Raw genomic sequence first — 21,834 nt, 5'->3', positions numbered from 1 at the left:
TGCCAAAAATAGGAATCCACAAATAGTTGATAAGTGTTGAAGAAAATAAAATTCTCCAAAACTAAAAAAAAGAGAACTCTTTTTCGAATAAACCCTAAAAGATGTAATTTATACTAAATCCTATTTAAGGAAATAAAATAACAAATTCAATTAATTCTTCGATTAGGTGACACCCAAGCTAACCTCGAGTCAAGAATTTGACGCCCTATCATGGATGGCATCTGACTTGCTCCAGTTTCTTCAATTTTCTGCCTTATGCTGAAGATGACTCTGACGCCGTATCAAGGATTTGACACCGTATCACTAATGTCGTCAGATGTCTTTTCTTGATTCTGATTTTCTGCTTAAGGCTGATGCCATTCTTGATGCCTTATTACCTACTTTACGCCACATCACAGACGTCGTCAGAATTGCTTCTTATTTCCAATTCCTTGGTTAAGGCTGACGCTGCTTCTGATAGGCTATCACAAGGCTGATGACTTATCACGGATGTCATAAGCCATGTTTTCTTCTCCTTTTCTTAGATTTTCAAATCTTTTGATCCATTGTTATTTATTTCCATTCCTTCATTCTTTTACTATAATATCATGAGTAAACATATCAAAACAACAAGAGTTGCTTCAGAATTCATAATTATTTTGAGCTAAAAAGCATTAAATATGCTAGCTTTTGCTCACACATAAACACCCTCAACATAAAGAATTGCTTGTCCTTAAGCAACAAACTAACTAAGAGCATACAAAGTACAAGTTGGCAACTAACTATTCATATTAATTCAGAATACATGCACTATCTCCAAGGTCAGTCAAATTAAGAGCAACTGTGTCTATTATTGAAAACACCCATATAACTCACAAGGATCAACATATGGCAAGAATTTTAGCAATAACAACCTAACACATACCCAAATCATACTATCCGAATAAGGCAGTGATTAGCAACTACGTAGTGTGCCCTCACAATAAAGAAATCCCTTTTTCACTCATGTCAGAATTTACATACATAAACACAGGGATAAACACAAAAGTCACTCTCAGAATGAAGTTCCAACATTGTGCATAAAATGCCATAGGATTGCCCTTATATTTAGTACCCAAGTCGTCAGACAGGTCAGTTCGGATTACTGTAGGGCTTTTCTTAATCTTGTAACGTAGGCTAGGGGCTGGTATGATATTCATTGATATTTCAGAGAGACTATGCCTTCTTGACACTACACTAAACTCTTGGGGTTTCAACTCCCTACCTTATTTTCTTTCTATCTTTTATTGATCACACATGCTCAAGATGGATGTGGTCTTTTCAATTATCACATTATCTTTTTATCATCTTCTACACAATTTCTCATTTCTTATTCATTTTTCACCACACCTAAATTTTTATTATTTTTTATCCTTCCTCTCTTCATGCTGATTTTGTATCACGCACCCCTATGATAGCCAGCCTTAACTTAGGCTATCTGCCTTAGTCAAGGTGCACAGTGTCCAAGAAGGACTAGGGAAAAAATAGGTTCATTGTGATGTAAACGGGAAGGTGAGAGGTGCTGTAGAAAGAAATAGGCTAATTAGACTCAAAACAGGGATCAAGAGAAATTTTACACATAGGGAAGATTATTTTGGCTAAAGTGGGCTAAAATAAAAAATGGCCTATGATCCTTTCCTAATTCCTATCCTATGACCTTGGCAAGACTAACAAGCCAAGTTCTAGATTAAACACACAATGGGAATTGAGTAAGACCTTACACACATAAGGCACACAAGTATCTCGCATATCACCACATATCCAGTTTATGCAATTGTTTAACAAAGGTTATTTAATTGTAAAACTAATGCGACAAAAAGATACACCATGATCACAAATGGGTGCAATTCACATAGTAATATATCAGACCAATGGAGAGGTGCTCAAAAATCTCAAAAACAAGCTAACTGCCTTAGTTACTTGTAATTCACCTAGTCAACTACAACACGTCACAAAACAAGTGCAATACGCCTAAAAATACCATCTCTACTACGAACAAGACTCCGGGGAAAAGAGGCACAACAATAAAAACCCCAGGAGGATATCAACTCCAATAAGTAGCCCTAACACCCTCAACTTAAAATCATGGAATATCCCCAATGCGTCAAACCAAAACAAGAGACATAGAAACATACTTGTGGCACCATGGGTGCGAAGATCTGATGTCAATCACATAATACGAATACAAACAACAAAATACCTTGGGTTGCCTCCCAAGAAGTGCCAAATTTAGTATCGTGGCAAGACAACATCCAGTTATTCTTTATCCCTCCACTTTGATGATTTAAATTATCATCCCCTTCTTTTGATCTTTACATCTTTTAGGTCCATTGGGCAAATGTGAGGGCATGACAAGGAATGTTCTATCACGCCACTTCAAAGACTTGAACCGCTTGCCCAATTTCTCATCGAACTTTTACGTGGGCTCATTGGGAAACGATGAGGATCTTAAAAAGCCACTAAATAGATATCAAACTTTAAGCTTTTTGGACTTTAAGAATGGGGTTGTTGTATACCCTTTCAGAAAGATAAACTCTAAAATGTAAGAATTTTCCTTTTTATTTTCAAAATTCATCATTTGCTTGGGTGGTTCAACTTTCTTCACATCCACCAAGCATAATATTGAAAAGTTGTTCGAATGAGGACTGACTCTCAATTTTGGAGTACCGTCTCTATTAGTATCTTTACCTCGAAATGGACTAGAGTCTTCACAAGGATTGTTCTTGATTTCTTCTTTCAATTCTTGTACCATTTCCTCGTCTTTCGCATCTTAGTTCATGAATAGTTTGGTTGGTTGGAAAATCTCTAATGGAAGATCAACATCAAGATCATCATCAGTATAGGATTCTTGCTACTTATCTTCACACTCTTCCATTATGTTAAATGATTCCACAGACAAGATATCATCTAAACATAATATAGAAGAATGCTTTGAATAATTGACATCTATATCCATCTCCTCATGAATAATCGGATTCATATCTTGACGCATATCACATAAGCTATCATATGTTTCTTTCTGGAGATCCAACATTTGTTAAAACATAGCTTCAATACCACTCTTACCGGTTATTTCTTCTTCCTTTTTTTGACCATAAGACCTATCAAACTCATAAGAAGAACTAGAATTTGGGTTAGCACAATAGTGGGAGAGGGTATTTGGGTAATCACTCCAATGTCCATCTCGACCGCCATATAAAGAATAATTATACTCCTGGTAGGATGGAGATGGCGCACACATCTCTCTCTGTAAAGCATATCAACAGTCTTGACAAAACTGAGGTCCATCACAATATGGACATGGATCATCAAGATAAGATTTCAAACCACCAAGCTCATAATCATTCCACGACGCCATAGTAATAAGTAAACTAAAATAAAAATATACATAACACAAGAAATAAAAGAAAACTAAAAATAAATATTTACAAGTTTGAATTCAAGCTAGTAGGTTAAAATTCCAAACCAACTCAATACACCAAATTGTTCCCCGGCAACAGTGTCATTTTTTATAACTCTCAAATTACACTCTTGAATGGGTATAAGCGATCGTTGTCAATATAAAACCCAACTAGGTGGGGTCAAATCCCACAAGGAACAATGTGAGTGGCAATTAAACTAGTTTGAATCTAAAGATACAAGTTAAATTCAAACAATCGATATAAAAAGATAAAATGGGGGTTTAAGCTTCACAGAGAGTTAATTGTCACTTTCAATATTTTAGTCTTTGAAATCAGTCTAAATGGGAAACAAGAGTTATGTTCACCATGGGTTTTGGGAATTAACAGTTACTAGGTAATGATTGGGATTCTTGAAGTAAGTAGAAACAACAAATTCTCCCTGGTGATGATACTATCTGACTTATCTCTCGACCTCACTAGACAATTTATTATCTAATTCTCTTGAACTTAGATAACCTATCTATTTCCAATAGGATTTTATCTCAAATAGATCAATCCAGTTACGACATAGATCATTAAACAAAAGGTTGTTAGCTTCCGAGTCCCTATTGATAATTCACAACCTCTAGTCTATTTCTCCATTAGAAGCAAATAAAACCTAAGGCATAACCTAATGTTTGCAACCTGTAGATTTCAGTTATAACAACAGAATTTCAAGATGTCCTACTACTCTTTGGATCCATTAAATACCTAGTAACCTATCAAATCCTAGTCCATGGATCCCATAACTTAGGCTAATAGAATTAGCCGCTCATGACTTGATGAACGAAATACAAAGTTGAATTTATGATAATAAGGATAAACTTACGAACAGATGCAAATCAACAAGTAGTTTCTTCAATTTAATCCCGAAAATAGGAATCCATAAATAGTTGATAAGTGCTGAAGAAAATAAAATAGGATTAGGAGACGCCCAAGCTGATGCCGCATCAAGAGTTTGATGCCCTATCTCGGATAGCATCAGACTTGCTCCATTTTCTTAAATTCTCTGACTTAGGCTGATGATGACTCTAACACCATGTCAAGGATCTAATGGCGTATCACTAACATCGTTAGATGTCTTCTCCTATCGCTGATTTTGTGCTTAAGGCTAATGCTATTATTGATGCCCTATCACCCACTTAACACCACATCACAGACGTCATCAGAACTGCTTCTAAGCTCTAATTCCCTGGTTAAGGCTGATGCTGCTTCTGATAGGCTATCACAAGGCTGACGACTTATTACGGGTGTCGTCAGCCATGCTGTCTTCTCTTTTGCTTAAATTTTCAACTCTTTTGCTCCATTGTCTTTTATTTCCATTCCTTTAGTCTTTTACAGCAATATCATGAGCAAACATATCAAAACAACAAGAGTTGCTTCAGAATTCACAATTAATTTGAGCTAAAAAGCATTAAATGTGTTAGATTTTGGTCATACATCAACACCCAATCAAAAAACTCAAACTCTAAGTCTCTTCTCCTAACATCGGTGTAGGATCTTTTTCTACTCTAGGCTGTTTCAAGTCGTTCTCTAATTATTTTCACGTCCTCTATCGCCTGATGAACAAGATCAGGCCCAAAAAACTGAGTCTCACCCAATTCATACGACCCTACCAATAATCTACATCTTCTCCCTTACAAAGCTTTAAATGGAGGCACCTTAATACAGGCATGGTAGCTATTATTATAAGCGAACTCTATTAACGAAAAGTGATCTACCCAACTACCTTTGAAGTCAATTACACAAGCCCTCAATATATCCTTAAGGGTCTGAATTATGCGCACAACTTGCCCATCATTCTGAGGGTGGAAAGCAGTACTCATGTTCACTTGGGTAACTAAACTCCTCTGAAAAGGCCTAAAAAATTGTGAAGAGAAATGTGTACCTCTGTCAGATATGATGGATACAGGTGACCCATGCAAATGGACTATCCCCTCAATGTAAAATTTGGCATAATCATCTCCTGAATAGTTGGTCCTTACAGGCAAAAAATGTGCTGACTTGGTCAGCCTGTCAACAATCACCCAAATAGAATCATACTGGTTTCGGGACCTCGGAAGTCCCGTAATGAAATCCATATTGATCATTTCCCATTTTCATAAGGGCAAGGCAATAACTTGGGAAGTACCACCAGTCTTCATATATTCTACCTTAACTTGTTGACAGTTCAAACACTTAGCGACATAGTTAGGCACATTATGCTTTATATTATTCCACCAATAAATGGTTTTCAGATCATGATACATCTTGGTAGAGCCTAGGTGAACAACATACCTTGAAGTGTGAGCTTCATCAAGGATTCTCTTCCACAAACCATCTACATCTGGCAAACACAATCTACCCTGATATCTCAAAATACCATCACCACCAATTCAAACAATATCACCTTCTGTTGACCCAGATCTTTGTTAATCTGCATCACAATAGGATCTTCGATATGCTTCTCTTTAACTTTCGTACAAAGGGATCATTTAGCTATCTCATGAACAACTACCGCTCCATCTTTGAAATCTAAGAGTCGCACGCCAAGATTTTTTAGTCGGTGAATATCCTTCACCATCTCTCTTTTACCTTCTTCAACATGAGAAAGACTGCCCATAGACAACCTGCTAAAGGTGTCGGCTACCACATTTGCCTTGCTTGAATGATAATGTAGGTTCATGTCATAATCATTTAGATATTCCATCTATCGCCGTTGCCTGAGGTTTAATTCTTTCTGTGAGAAAACATACTGTAAGATTTTATGGTCAGTGAAAACATCAACATGCACCCCATAAAGATAATGTCACCAGATTTTAAGCGCAAACACCATAGCCACCAACTTCAAGTCATGAGTGGGGTAATTTTGCTGATGCACCTTCAACTGCCTAGATGTATAAGCGACCATCTTAATGTGCTGTATAAGTACACACCCAAGTACCACACAGGATGCATCACAGTATACAACAAACCCTTCCATACCTTCTGGCAGAGTCAAGACAGGAGCAGTTTTAAACCTATCTTTTAAATTCTCAAAACTATTCTCATAGGAGTCAAACCACACGAACTTCACCTTTTTATGAGTCAACTAAGTAAGTGGTGCAACTATGGAAGAAAAACTCTCAAAAAATCTTCTGTAATACCTTGCCAAACCCAAGAATCTCTAAATATCGGTTGGAGTCGTGGGTCTGGGCCATTTTCTCACAGCCTTAATTTTCTGGGGATCATCCTTATTCTCATTACTAGACACGATATGCCCAAGAAAGTAATAGCATTAAGCCAGAATTCGCACTTGGAAAATTTTGCATACAACTCATGATCTTTGAGAGTCTGAAGGATGATACAGATGTGATTGGCATGGTCCTCCTCACTCTTAGAATAAATCAAAATATCATTAATGAAAACTATAACAAATAGATTTAGAAACTGACGAAATACCCAGTTCATATGATCCATGAAGGATGCAAGGGTGTTAGTCAACCTGAAAGACATGACCAAGAATTCATAATGACCATATCTGGTTTGGAAAGCTGTTTTGGGAATATCTGACTCCCTAACCTTCAACTGATGATATCCCGAATGAAGGTCTATCTTTGAAAAACATTTAGCACCTTGAATCTGCTTACAAAAATCATCAATTCTAGAAAGAGGATATTTATTTTTAATTGTCACCTTCTTCAACTGACTGTAATCTATGCACATACGAAGGGAACCATCTTTCTTTTGCATAAAAAGTATAGGTGCACCCCAGGGAGAAATAATAAGACGAATAAAACCTTTATCTAGAAGATCTGCTAGCTGCTCTTTTAACTCTTTCAACTCTGTTGGAGCCATTTTATATAGCAGAATAGAGATGGGACGGACATCTAGCACTAAATAAATGCGAAAATCTATCTCCCTATCAAGTGGTATTCCTGGTATTCCTGAAGGATCATCTGGAAAGACTTTTGGGAACTCATTTACTACTGGGATAGATGGAAAGGAAGGACTTTCGGTAATAGAATCTTTAACCTGAATAAGATGGTACAAACAACCTTTGGAAATAAGTTTACGGGCTCTGAGATAAGATATAAAGTTCCCTCTAGGCTCTAAAGAATCCCCCCCATTCTATCACTGGCTCATTTGGAAAAGAAAAAATGACTCTTTGGGTTCTATAATTTAATATGGCATAGCATGAATGAAGCCAGTCCATCCCTAGGATAGCATCAAAATCAGGTATGTCTAGGCCTATGAGGTCTGCTAGTGTATCTCAGCCACAAATAGTCACCACACAATTTCTATACACCCTCATAGCCACCACATAATCCCCCACTAGAGTGGAAACAGAAAAGGCCTCAACAATCACATCGGGTTTAAACCCAAAACCAACAGCCACATAAGGGGTCATATATGACAGGGTAGACCTGAGATCAAGTAACACATAAATATCACCAAAAAAGATTTGCAACATACCAGTAAATATATTCGGTGAGGCCTCTACCTCTTGGCGGTTTTTTAAGGCGTACAACCGGTTGCAGCCTTTTCCAGCGGCTGAAGTGGCACCTTTCTGAGGCGGTGGTGGTGCAGAAGAATTAGCCTCTGACTTGGCTCCACCAACATTACCCTTTGCTACCGGACATTCTCTCTGAATATGGCCTGGCTGTCCCTACAAATAAGACACCATAACACCAAACTGACATCTCCCTAGATGATTCCTTCCTTATTTTTCACAGTGCGTGTATGTACAAGAGGTCCGAGCTACACTTCCTTGAGACTGTGAACCCTGCATCCTCAGCCCTGGCCTATGCTAAAAATCCTGAGTGCGCTATTCAGATGGGCGTCTAGTCACTGGGGCACTGGCTATAGACTTTGCATTACTCTAATTCTTTTTTTTTCTTCTTCTATTTATTATCCCAATTCCTACTCTACTGTTGACTGTAGCTCTGATCTGTTGTTTTGGCTCTCTTTTCTTGTCTTTCTTTCTCTCTAGATTCAGTGATCTTCTTTTTACTTTTCCTTAACTTGCAGCATGTGGACTGATAGTCTAGCAAAATCCATGTCCTGATTCAATATTGCTCCCTTACATTCGAGCACTAAGTCATCTAAAAGGCCAGATGCAAATTTTATCATTGGAGCTCTCATGTTACTAGTCATATCTAGAGCATAACGGGCTAGTTAGTTGAACTTTAGAGTGTACTCCTAGACACTTATCTTTCCCTGCTTTAAATTTTTAAACTCTTCGTCTTTGGCCATCCTCAACTCGAGACGAAAGAACCGATTGACAAAGACTTTCTCGAACTTGGCCCAAACTGTATGCTCAGCATGCTCACTCTTTGAATATTCCCACTCATTATACAATTGGTCTACTGTATCCTTAAGATAGTAAGCTGCTAATTCAACCCCCTCTACCCCATTTACATACATCACCTTAAATATGTTCTCTATCTCATCCACAAGCTCTTGTGGATCCTCTTCTACCTTGGTACCAGTAAACTTGGGCAGGTTTATCGTCATGAACTGGCCCATTCTTGTAGCCTCATACTTAATAGATGCAGACCCAATATCTTTTGATTGTTGAGTCTGTGTGGCTACTAATTGTGCAAACATATGAATGGACTGTATAAATTCTATATTAGACACTTCTCTCTTAAGAAACTGAGTGTTGTTAGTCCCCATCCGGAGAGATCTACATGCCCTAGGTGGGCTGGTCTAAGTAAGTGGGACTCCCGGAGTAGTATCAATCTCCGAAGTCTAAGCTCTGTTTCAGGTCCTCATCCCATGAGTGGGACGGACCTCATCTGTTTGAGCATTCTGATTGTTAGTACAACGGGGAGGCATGATTGTTTTTCTGTGATGCAAGAGATCACAGATGTGAGGACAGATTAGACTCCAAAGTATGAACTAAATTACAAAGAGGGGAAACATTCCTAAATGCCTAGTAGCCTCTTACTTATAAGTGTGGTGCGCTACACACCCATAAACAAGATTTTACCTGATGCAATTTTGCAAACACCCAAGGACCATGAACCATGATGTGATACCAAGTTTGCCACGACCCGAACTAGGGCCTAGCCATGACGGATATCCCAAACCATGAAGGCCCGGGCATCCTTCTCTATCTGGTAATCATGCACAACATTCACATAATAAGAGGAGATGCTAAAATATAATCTGATACGGAAATATGGTCATACTCTGGAATTAGTTTAACAATAAGGAATGAATTCCAAACTCAACCAAACATCTGGAACAGTCTGCGAAATCTCTACTGCATGAAAATATGACAACTATCAGAAAGCGGGTACAAGGCCCCCAGTACACCAAAATAACGAAATAACATAATCTAAAATAACAGGCCTTCTGGAACAAAGAAGGCTCACCACTGCACCGATCACTTCTCTCTGGAAGACTCTACTGATTAGCCGAACCCTTAGACTGAGCCTCCGAACCTGCGAGGTAGGGGTTCAACACAGATATATTGGTACGCAGAGCAAATCAAAAATAATAATTTATATTCAACATATATGAGACCAATTGAAAAACAGTTCATAAACATATCATATAGTAAGAAATTTCATGGCTATTTCTGAAAGAATCTGCAAGAAAATCATTTGAACTCAGAGACATTATTTGTTTTACTTTTGCGCTAGGTGGTTTACCCTACAACTCTGAAATTCCACAGGCCATATGGAATACATCATTGACTTGGTAGGGAAGCCTCTAACCTAAGTGTGCTGCAAGGTTTAGAGTCTCTGACTCTGCTATGCCACACGACCATCTCCAGCGTAAAAATAATATATGCAAATCGGCAAATCACGATTTTAGACTAAGAGCTACTTGAACTCTATCCCTCTTCAGGTAACTACCTAACTCTCTTTATGCCAATTTTTAACTCTTTAAGACATGCATTCTCTAAAAAGATACTCTGAAAACTCTAACTCTATTATTGCATACATTTATATGGTATCGTCATACCATTGACTTGCAAGTCATATCTCTGAGCCATTATTAGCATATAATAATCTCTATTTCAAAACGTAAACCTGGGACCACCATATCAATAAATCATTTAAGAAACTCTTTCTTAAACCTCATGTAAACATATGCAAGAAACCCTACTTTTCACCATTTCACAAACACTAGGTGGTTATGTAAAAGATATCATCACAGGCAATTCTTTCTTTTTAAGACAAGGATGAAATTATAACAAGAAACTCCATCTCATCATCATAAAAATCATGTTAAATACTTAAATATTTTAAAGATCCCCTTCAAAACATTAAACAAGCATCTCCAATCATTCTCAACAAGTTCATCAACTATAAACATCAAAGAGAGGTATTTCAATAATAATGCTCTCAATCAAATACTAAACATCATACATATTCATATAAGTTTAAATAAATTTAAGGGGGAAAGTCCTAAAGACCAAACCAATAATATCATCAACACACCTAAGATGCAAAATTTGAATCGTATGTTTCAAAACCCCTTTAAAATTCATGTTCTAGTGTTGATAAGCCCATGTAGTCTTTAGGATAAATCCCACGTACCTCTATTTAGGAAATTAAAGGATGATTCTTGATGCCGAAAACTTGGGGATTTCGAATCTTCTATCAATTTCTATAACCCACGATTGAATCTTGAGTTGTTTGGGTTTTCTTCTTTGAAACCCTAAGGAGTGTTCTTGATGGTTTCTGATGAAAATATTAATAATGAAGTCATTTGGGATTAAAATCCCGTGTTTAACCTGATAAAGGGGGTAAAAAATATCCACTATACCCTTAATGAGATGAAACAAAAATATAACTGGGATCCCAATTTATGGACCATTGGGACACGCCACGATCGCGGTGGCTCACTGGAAATGGGCAAATGAGATTTTTAAGGTCACCACGATGTGGAGCCATTGCATTGTCCCATTGGTTGGGACCTGGAACTTCAGTGCGACGTGCCACAATCACACTATGCTACTGGAATTTGACAATTTCTAAATAGGCCCACTCCACCGCGTGCCAAGCACCAAAATGATGGTGTTTTACGATTAGGACTTAAATAAGCAATAACTTCTTGCTCGGGTATCGAATTTGGGAGAATCTTATATCGACGGAAAGCTCATTTAATTTTCCAAATGATAAAAAATTAAAATTAGGGAAATTATATATGGTTTAAACGTTACATATTTTGGAAGCCAAAAATGATTCTAAGTCTCTTTGACACTATTCTAGTCTTTTAACTCTAAGAGCATATTACCACGAGCTAACGGATGGACGATTTTATGGGGTATTTTATTATCCCCCCTTGTTATCATTCGTCTCTGAATGATGACACAGAACACAAACAGGCATGATTTAATGTACACTAAGGCCATAAAAGAATAAGACATGGATTGTAACTTCTATTTCATCATTCACCGGATTAAATAAGTCTGGTTATTTATCTCTCATGTCATTTTCTGATTTCTAAGTTGCTTCTTCAATATTCTGATTTTTCCACAACACTTTGACCGAGGCTATTTCTTTGCTCCTTAGTTTCCTAATTTGGCAATCCAAGACTTCCATGGGCTCTTCTTAATAGGATAAGGAGTCTGTCACTTTGACCTCCTCTATAGGAAACACTAATTAATGGTCTCCAATACATTTCTTCAACATGGATATGTGAAATATCGGATGAACAAAACCCAAACTTATAGGCAACTCTAACTCGTACGGAACTCCATCTTTCCTTCTCAAAATTTGGTATGGCCCTATATAGCGAGGAATCAGCTTACTTTCCTTCCAGAATCGTATAAATCCCTTCATATGGGAGACTTTGAGGAACAACCAATCACCAACCTTAAACTCTAAGTCTCTTCTCCTAACATTGACGTAGGATTTTTTCTACTCTGGGCTGTTTCAAGTCGTTCTCTAATTATTTTTATGTCCTCTATTGCCTGATGAACAAGATTAGGCCCGAAAAGCTGAGTCTCACCTAATTCATATGACCCTATTGGGGATCTACATCTTCTCTCATACAAAGCTTTAAATGGAGCCATATCCTTAAGGGTCTGAATTATGCGCACAACTTGCCTATCATTCTGAGGGTGGAAAGCAGTACTCAAGTTTACTTGGGTAACTAAACCCCTCTAAACAGATCTCCAAAACTGTGAAGAGAAAAGCGTACCTCTGTCAGATATGATGGATACAGGTTCCCCATGCAAATAGACTATCCTCTCAATGTAAAATTTAGCATAATCATCTCCCAAATAGTTAGTCCTCACAGGGAGAAAATATGCTAACTTGGTCAGCCTGTCAACAATTACCCAAATAGAATCATACTGGTTTCGGGACCTCGGAAGTCCTGTAATGAAATCCATATTGATCATTTCCCATTTCCATAAGGGCAAGGCAATCACTTGGGAAGAACCACCAGTCCTCATATGTTCTACCTTAACTTGTTGACATTCAAATACTTGGCGACATAGTTAGCCACATCATGCTTCATATTAGTCCTTTAATAAATAGTTTTCAGATCATGATACATCTTGGTAGAGCCTGGGTGAACAACATACCTCAAAGTGTGAGCTTCGTCAAGAATTCTCTTCCGTAGACAATCTACATCTGGCACACATAATCTACCCTAATATCTCGAAATACCATCACCACCAATTTAAAAGAACATTACCTTCTGTTGACCCACATCTTTCTTGATCTACATCCAGATGGGATCTTCGATCTGCTTCTCTTTAACTTCCATACAAAGGGATGATTTAGCTATCTCGTGAAAACCTACCCCTCCATCTTTGAAATCTAAGATTCGTACTCCAAGATTTGTTAGTCGGTGAATATCCTTCACCACCTCTCTTTTCCCTTTTTTAACATGATAAAGACTACCTATAGACATCCTGCTAAGGGCGTCGGCTACCATATTTTCCTTGCTCGAATGATATTGTAGTCTCATGTCATAATCCTTTACCAATTCCAACCAGCACCATTGCCTGAGGTTCAATTCTTTCTACGAGAAAATATACTGTAAACTCTTATGGTCAATGAAACCATCAACATCTACCCCTTAAAGATAATGCCGCTAGATTTGATGTGAAAAAACCATATCCTCTAACTCCAAGTCGTGGGTGGGGTTATTTCACTAATTCACCTTTAATTGCCTAGATGCATAAGCCACCACCTTACCGTGCTACATAAGTACACACCTAAGTCCCACACGGGACATATCACAGTACACAATAAACCCTTTTGTACCTTTCGAAAGAGTCAAAACAAGAGCAGTTGTCAACCTATCTTTTAACTTCTCAAAACTATTCTCACAGGAGTTAGACCACACGAACTTCACCTTTTTCTGAGTTAACTTAGTATGTGGTGCAGCTTTTGAAGAAAAACTCTCTATAAATATTCTTTAATACCCTGCCAAACCCAAGAAGCTCCAAATATCGATAGGAGTTGTGGGTCTGCGCTATTTTCTCAATGACTCAATCTTCTGGGGATCAAGCTTAATCCCATCACTAGACACGATATGCCCCAAGAAAGCAATAGCATTAAGGCAGAATTCTCACTTGGAAAATTTCACATACTACTCTTGATCTTTGAGAGTCTAATGGATGATTAAGTAGTGATTGGCATGGTCCTTCTCACTCTTGGAATAAATTAGAATATCATCAATGAAAACTATAATAAACAGATCTAGAAACTGATGGAATACGCTGTTCAAAAGATCTAGGAAGGTTGCAGGGATGTTAGTCAACCTGAAGGATATGACTAAGAATTCATAATGACTGTATTAGGTTTGGTAAGCTATTTAGGGAATTTCTGACTCCCTAACCTTCAACTGATGATATCTCGAATAAAGGTCTATCTTTGAAAAACATTTAGCTTCCTGAAGCTGGTAAAAAAGATTATCAATCCAAGGAAGAGGATATTTATTTTTAATTTTGACCTTATTCAACTAACGGTAATCTATACACATACGAAGGGAACCACCTTTCTTCTGCACGAAGAGCACAAGTGCACCCCAGGAAGAAATACTAAGATGGGTAAAACCTTTATCTAGAAGATCTGATAGGTGTTCTTTCAACTCTTTTAACTCTACTGGACCCATTCTATATGGCGTAATAGAGATGGGACTGGTATCTGGCAATAAATCAATGCCAAAATCTATCTCCCTATCAAGTGGTATTCCCAGGAGATCATCTGGAAAGACTTTTGGTAACTTATTTACTATCGGGACAGATAAAAAGGAAGGACTTTCGGTATTAGAATCTTTAACTCGAATAAGATGGTACAAACAACCTTTAGAAATAATTTTATAGGCTCTGAGATAAGATATAAATTTCCCTCTAGGCATTAAAGAATGCCCCCCCCATTCTATCATTGGTTTATTTGGAAAAGAAAAGGTGACTCTTAGGGATCTACAATTTAATGTGGCATAGCATGAATAAAGCCAGTTTATCCCTAGGATAGCATTAAAATCAAGCATCTCTAGGACTATGAGGTCTTCCACAGTTTCTCGGCCACAAACAGTCACCACATAATTTTTATACTCCCTCCTAACCACCACAGAATCCCCCACCAGATTAGAAATTAAAAGGGCTCAGCAATCACTTCGGGTTCAAACCCAAAACCAAAAGCGACATAAGGGGTCACTTATGAAAGGGTAGACCCGAGATCAAGTAACACATAAACATCATGGGAAAAGATTTGCAATCTATAAGTAACTACATCCAGTGAGGACTCTGCCTCTTGGAGTTTGTTTAAGGCGTACAACCGGTTGCGGCCATTTCCAACGGCAGAAGTGGCACCCTTCTGAGGCGGTGGTGGTGAAGAAGAATTAGCCTATGACTTGGATCCACCAACATTACCCTTTACTGCTGGACATTCTTTATGAATATGGCCTAGCTGGCCATACGAATAACACACGATAGCACCAAACTGATATCTCCCTAGATGATTTCTCCCTTATTTTTCACAGGCTAGGTGGTTGAACTTTAGAGTGTACTCTTGTACACTCATCTTTCCCTACTTTACATTTATGAAATCTTCAGTTTTGGCATCCCTCAACTCGAGAGGAAAGAACCGATCGAGGAAAGCTTCCTTGAACTTGGCCCAAACTATGGGCTCGGCATGCTCACTCTTTAAATCTTCCCACTCATTATACCATTGGCTCACAACATCCTTAAGCTATTAAGATGCTAACTCAACCCTCTCTAACTCATCTACATGCATCAACTTAAAAATCTTATCCATCACATCCACAAACTCCTGTGGATCCTCTTCTACCTTAGTACCAGTAAACTTGGGCGGGTTTATCCTCATGAATTGGCCCACTCTTATAGCCTCAGAATTAAAAGATATATACCCAATATCTTCAAACCATTGAGTCTATATGGCTACGAACTGTGCAAGCATATGAATGAAATATCTGAATTAAGCATTAGATACTTCTCTCTCACTAGGCTGAGTGCGGTTAGTCCCTATCCGGAGAGCTATGGGTGCCCTAGGTGGGCTGGTCTGAGCAAGTGGGACTTCCAGAGTAGTATCAATCTCTGAAGTCTGAGATCTATTTTGGGTCCTCATAACATGAGTTGGACGGACCTCATCTGTCTGAGCATTCTGATCGTTAGTACGATGGGGAGGCATGATTATTTTTCTGAAATGCAATAGATGATAGATTAGAGGATAGATTAGACTTCAAAGCACGAACTAAATTACAAAGAAAGGAAATATTCCTAAATTCCTACTAGCCTCTTGCTTATAAGTGTGGCTTGTTGTATCCCATAAATAAGATTCTACCCTATGCAATTTTGTAGATACCCTTGGACCATGAGCCATTCTCTGATACCAAGTTTTTCATGACCTAAACTAGGGCCAAGCCATAATGGACATCCTGAACCAAGAAGGCCCAAGAATCCTACTCTATCTGGTAATCATGCACAATATTCACATAATAAAAGGAGATGCAGAAATATAATCAAATATGGAAACATGGTCATACTCTGGTTTTAGTTTAACAATAAGGATTGAATTCCAAACTCAACAAAATAACATCTGGAACAGTCTAGGAAATATCTATTATATGAAAATCTGATAACTATCTGAAAGCTAGGATAAGGCCCCCCAGTAAACCAAAAAAATGAAATAATATAATCTAAAATAATAGGCCTACTGGAACAAATAAGGATCACCACTGCACAGATCACTTCTCTCTGGGATACTCTACTGATTAGCCAGACCCTTAGACCGAGCCTCCAAAATTGAGAGGTAGGAGGTCTATACAGATGTACTGCTACGCAGATCAAATCCAAAATAATCATTTATATTCAACATATATGAGAGCAATTTAAAAATAGTTCATAAGCATATCATATAGTAAGAAATCTAATGGGCATTTCTGAAAGACTCTGAAAGAAAATCATTTGAACTCGGAGACATTCTTTGTTTTACTCCTGCGCTAGGTGGTATACCCTACAACTCTAAAATTCCATGGGCCATATGGAAATCGCCATTGACTCGGTGGGCAAGCCTTTAAGCTAAGTGTGCCATAAGGGTTGGAGTCTTTGACTCTACTATGCCACACGGCCATCACCAGTGTAAAAATAATATACCCGGATACACAAATCACGATTTTAAGCTAAGAGTTACTTGAACTCTAGCCCTTTTTAGGCAACCACCTAACTCTCTTTATTCCCTTTTTTAACTCTTTAAGATATGAATTATTTGAAAACATACTCTAAAAACTCTAACTCTATTATGGCTTACATTTATATGGTATCGTCATACCAATGACTTTCAAGTCTCATTTCTGAGCCATTATTAGCATATAATAATCTCTGTTTCAAAACTTAAATCTGGGACCACCATATCAATAAATCATTCAAGAAACTCTTTGTTAAAGCTCATGTAAACATATGCAAGAAACTCTCTTTTTCACCATTTCACATACACAAGGTGGTCATGTCAAAGATATCACTCATAGATAATTCTTTCTTTTTTAAGACAAGGAAGAAATCATAAAAAGAAACTCCCTCTCATAATCATAAATATCATGTTAAATACTTAAATACTGAAAAGATCCCCTTCAAAAAATTAAACAAGCATCTCAAATCATTCCCACCAAGTTCATCAACTCTAACCATCAAAGAGAGGGGTTTCAATAATAATGCTCTCAATCAAATATTCAATATCATATATATTTATATAAGTTTAAATCAATTTAAGGGGGAAAGGCCTAAAGAACAAAACAAAACTATCATCAACAGACCTAAGATGCGAAAGTTAAATCATAAGCTCCAAAACCCCTTTAAAATTCATCCTTGATAATCTTTAAATAACGTTCTAGTATTGATAATCCCATGTAGTTTTTAGGATAAACCTCACGTACCTCTATCTAGGAAATTAAAGGATGATTCTTGATGCCCACGGCTTGGGGATCCCAAATCTTCAATCAATTTCTAAAATCCATAGTTGAATCTTGAGTTGTTTGGGTTTTCTTGTTTGAAACCCTAAGGTGTATTTTTGATGGTTTCTGATGAAAATATTAATAATGAGGTCATTTGGGATTAAAATCTCGTGTTTAAGATGATAAGGGGGTGAAAATACCCAATAAACCCTAAATGAGATGGAATAAGAATATAATTGGGAGCCCTATTTTATGGACCACCACGACGTGCCACGATTGCGGTGGCTCACTGAAAATTGATGATGGGAATTATTAAGGTCACCGCAACTCGGAGCCATCGCGTTGTCCCACTGGTTGGGACCTGGAACCTCAGTGCGATGCGCTACAATCGCGCTATGCTACTAGAATTTGACAATTGCTAAATAGGCCTACTCCACGACATGCCAAGCACCAAAATGATGGTGTTTTATGATTAGGAATTAAATTAGCCTTAAATTCTTATCCCGGTATCGGATTGGGCGAATCTTATATCGACGGAAAGTTCATTTAATTTCCTACATTATAAAAAATTGTAATAAGGGAAATTATTTATGGTTTAAACTTTACTCATTTTGGAAGCCAAAAATAAGACCAAGTCTCTTTGACAATATTCTAGTTATTTAACTCTAAGAGCATATTACCATGAGCTAATGCATGGACAATTTTGCGGGGTGTTACAGTTTCCAAGAATTAATTTTCTAATTAGTATGGCATTACATCAATTAAAGCCAATAATAGTGGAACCTTTATAAAATAGTCAAATATCATATCAGAAGGTCCCTAGTCGAGGGAGATCAATAACAGTATGCTAGTTCTACCTTCCCACTAGCAAGGATTTTATCAGTAATTAATAAATTCAAGGTTCACCATGTCTAATGATTCTGCTGTTAGCTATGGGATTCAAATTAAGGTCTACTCACACTTATACTTTATTTGTAAACAATAGATATTCGTATGAAAGTATTTTTCAGAATAGTACAAAGCAATTAAAGTTCATATCAAATTATATTACTTTTAAACTTGAATAAACCACATGTAAAAAATACTTATTTCTCATATAATTAAAGAAATTTCATAAGATTAGTGATCATATCCCAAGTAACGACAAATATATCTTATGAATATCTCAAATACCCAATTTCAATATCATATCAAGTAAAAGACTTGCCCCACATGCAATTTCAAGCATTTAGTAATTCTTGTTTTCATCAAAATCATGTATAAGATATGCAAGTTCAATAAAAGCACAAATCATGGGAAGGTTACTACTCACAGTATATGTGTTGAAATACCAAACTTGTCACCTCAAACGATTAATATCACTTTCTTGGATCAAACCTATAATCACATCATATCTATTGTAGTGTTAATTTTCTTGTTTAGGTTAACTCCATGATAAAATTAGATTACTAAACCATCAGAGTTCCATGGTAACTTTCAATTTATCAAACCTTGCATCCAAGACCGTACCTTGCTACCTATAATTCTTGTCGTTAGCAATTAAGTTTCGGTACCTCAAATAATTTACCTAAACTAGGAATCCGAAAAATTTATCTAAGAAGGTTTACCATCAATGTTGGTAATGATAGCTCAAATCAAATAGATGCTAAAATTTCTTTTTCAGAACTTCCGAAGGGTTGAGCAATAGGATTTGCACCTTCTTTTAACTAACTTTTCTATTTATTTTTGCTGCCCGATGATCCCTGAACATGAAATTATGAGAATAGGCTAAAGTGTTTCCCTTCTCTTTATTTTATATAATCCATTTGGCCTTTTCTGTTTTGTCTCACATTGGCAGATTTGCCAATTCTAAGTCATACGGCCCATCAGTTTTATGGGCTTGGCCCATCAGGTTCTTCCACTCCCTTTTCCCTTTTTTCTCTTATTTTTAAAAATACTAATATAAAAAATTGTATGGGATATTACAAGTATCTAATTTATGTCGTTATTAGTAGGATCACCTTTAGTATCTATTATATCTAATTTCAAAGGTGAGCCAGTAACAACTCTACCATCCTACTGGTAGACTAATTTCTTCTAGGGGGGGAATTACTTATTCTATAATTTTATTACTAGTAGTATACCATTTATTAACAATAATGTTTAACGAATCCTTTTGATCATCTATTTTCCTATGATTTCAAACCATTTAAAAAATTCAATATCACATCTTAATTATTTCAGATCATTGTCCCATTTTTCTCTAAAAGAATATCTTTCTTTTAATGAATATATTTTTTATTCCATCCTTTTTAATAGAATTTTCTGGGTTATTTCATAATTTATCTAGATATTTAAAGTCAGGTTTAAATATTACATCTGACCTAATCATGCAAAGGGAATCTCTACTCCTAGCATTTCACTAGCAGTACTTATTTATTTTTAGTTTTAAATTTGTAGATTCATATTCTACATTGGGAATTGTTTTAGCGAAATTAAATCCTTTTAATTTTCTTTCCATATCTTCTAATGTTACTTCCCTTTCTTCTACAGATTTGGAGATTGAAGGTCTAGCAAAGGACATTCTTTTACTTGAAAATGCTTGATTAAAGGATTGTGATCTTAGAAATTTTAAATCTATAGATCCATCTTGATATTGTACTACTTGTCCAATATTTGAATTTTCTTCTTCTATTTCTGGCTCCATTATGTAGTCGAAATACCAATTTTCTTTTATTAATGCATCATCCTATTTTATCATTTTTGGGACAAAGATATTATTGTGATTTTGATTAGCCTCCATAAACATGGTAGCTCATTTATTACTATCTATTTTAGCCTTAGGGGCTAAGGTTGTTTCCATTAATCTATAATATATTCAATATATATTATTGCTATTTCACTAGTACTTACCCTACTATTCATGTTTTTCATTTTAACATTTAAAGTTAAAGTATCCATAATATTTTAATCGTTAATATCTATAGAAAAATTAGGACAACTATTAAAGTATACCGGTCCATTAGCGAGGTTACTTTGTAATATTGCTAATAATAAATCATCAAGATTTAATAACCTATTATCTCTTAAAAGTAGACATATAGGAACATCTAAACCAAATCTATATAATGTTTTAATTTCTACTTAAACAAGACCTATGTGAAGGAGCTTGTAATTTTTTCTATATCTATTAATATCTTCAGTTGCTAATAATTTAATAGTTTCAATATTTTTGTTAGTTGCAATAGTAGATTCAGAAGTTTTAATATTATATTTTTTTAGGAAATCAAAGTGACCAATTTTATAGACTCTATTAAAACTTTCTTTTGAAATATTCCAATTTTGTAAATCACTTTCTATTTTAGCAATTTTACTAGAGATAGCAGAAATATTAACACTATTTATTATGTTTTGGTTGGTTGAAGTATTCATTCGAATTTTTGCAAATGAGAGAGAAAACACTATCCTAGGACTAAAATTTACTTTAGATGTAACTTCGATAATAATTATTTTTGAATGTAGATAATAATTATTTTTGAATGTAGTAATAACTAACTTTCTTCTTCTAAAATTTCTTTATTTTATTCCCATAGGCTTGGCGACAGGAACACCTTTTGGGCCCGGCTCTATTTTTACCACATACTCGGAGCTAATCCAACTAAAAATTCCAGGTTTACCAACGTCTAAACCACTATTAAACAGCTACCCAACTTAAGAAATAAAACTAAGAACACAGAGGAAGAAAATAGTAATTACTAACTAGAAAATGATTATTCCAAGAGTAACACTAATTTCGACCACCTCTAGGACAGAGTAACGTTGTAGCCACTCCTACTCATTCTCACACTCCCTCCTGAAAAACTTGACTTTGATACCATTTAGGGGACGGGTCGGGAAAATGGGGAGCAAAATTACAGTTTAAAATAATTTAATCTTTGAAGGTATTTTAACTTTAAAACAACAAAATAAGAATAAAATAAATGTAAAGAAAAATTAAATAAAATAGTAGAGAAAGAGAGAAATTTATACTTACAAAAAAAAATTTATT

General features: G+C 36.3%; 1 protein-coding gene across 1 annotated transcript; it reads right to left on the bottom strand.

Annotated features, from left to right (window-relative positions):
- Positions 1-7,689: 7,689 nt before the first annotated feature.
- On the bottom strand, positions 7,690-8,945 carry LOC124893094. The gene is made up of 2 exons (XM_047404217.1): positions 8,625-8,945; positions 7,690-8,085 (listed from the first exon to the last, which is right to left on the bottom strand). Exons 1-2 carry the CDS (start codon positions 8,943-8,945, stop codon positions 7,690-7,692), a joined length of 717 nt encoding a protein of 238 aa, XP_047260173.1.
- Between the last annotated feature and the right edge of the window lie 12,889 nt (positions 8,946-21,834).

This window comes from Capsicum annuum, unplaced genomic scaffold (genome assembly GCF_002878395.1).
Source record: "Capsicum annuum cultivar UCD-10X-F1 unplaced genomic scaffold, UCD10Xv1.1 ctg5375, whole genome shotgun sequence".
NCBI classification, from domain to species: Eukaryota; Viridiplantae; Streptophyta; class Magnoliopsida; order Solanales; family Solanaceae; genus Capsicum; species Capsicum annuum.
The sequence above is the reverse complement of the archived record's forward strand: the minus strand, read 5'-3'. Positions and strand labels throughout refer to the sequence as shown.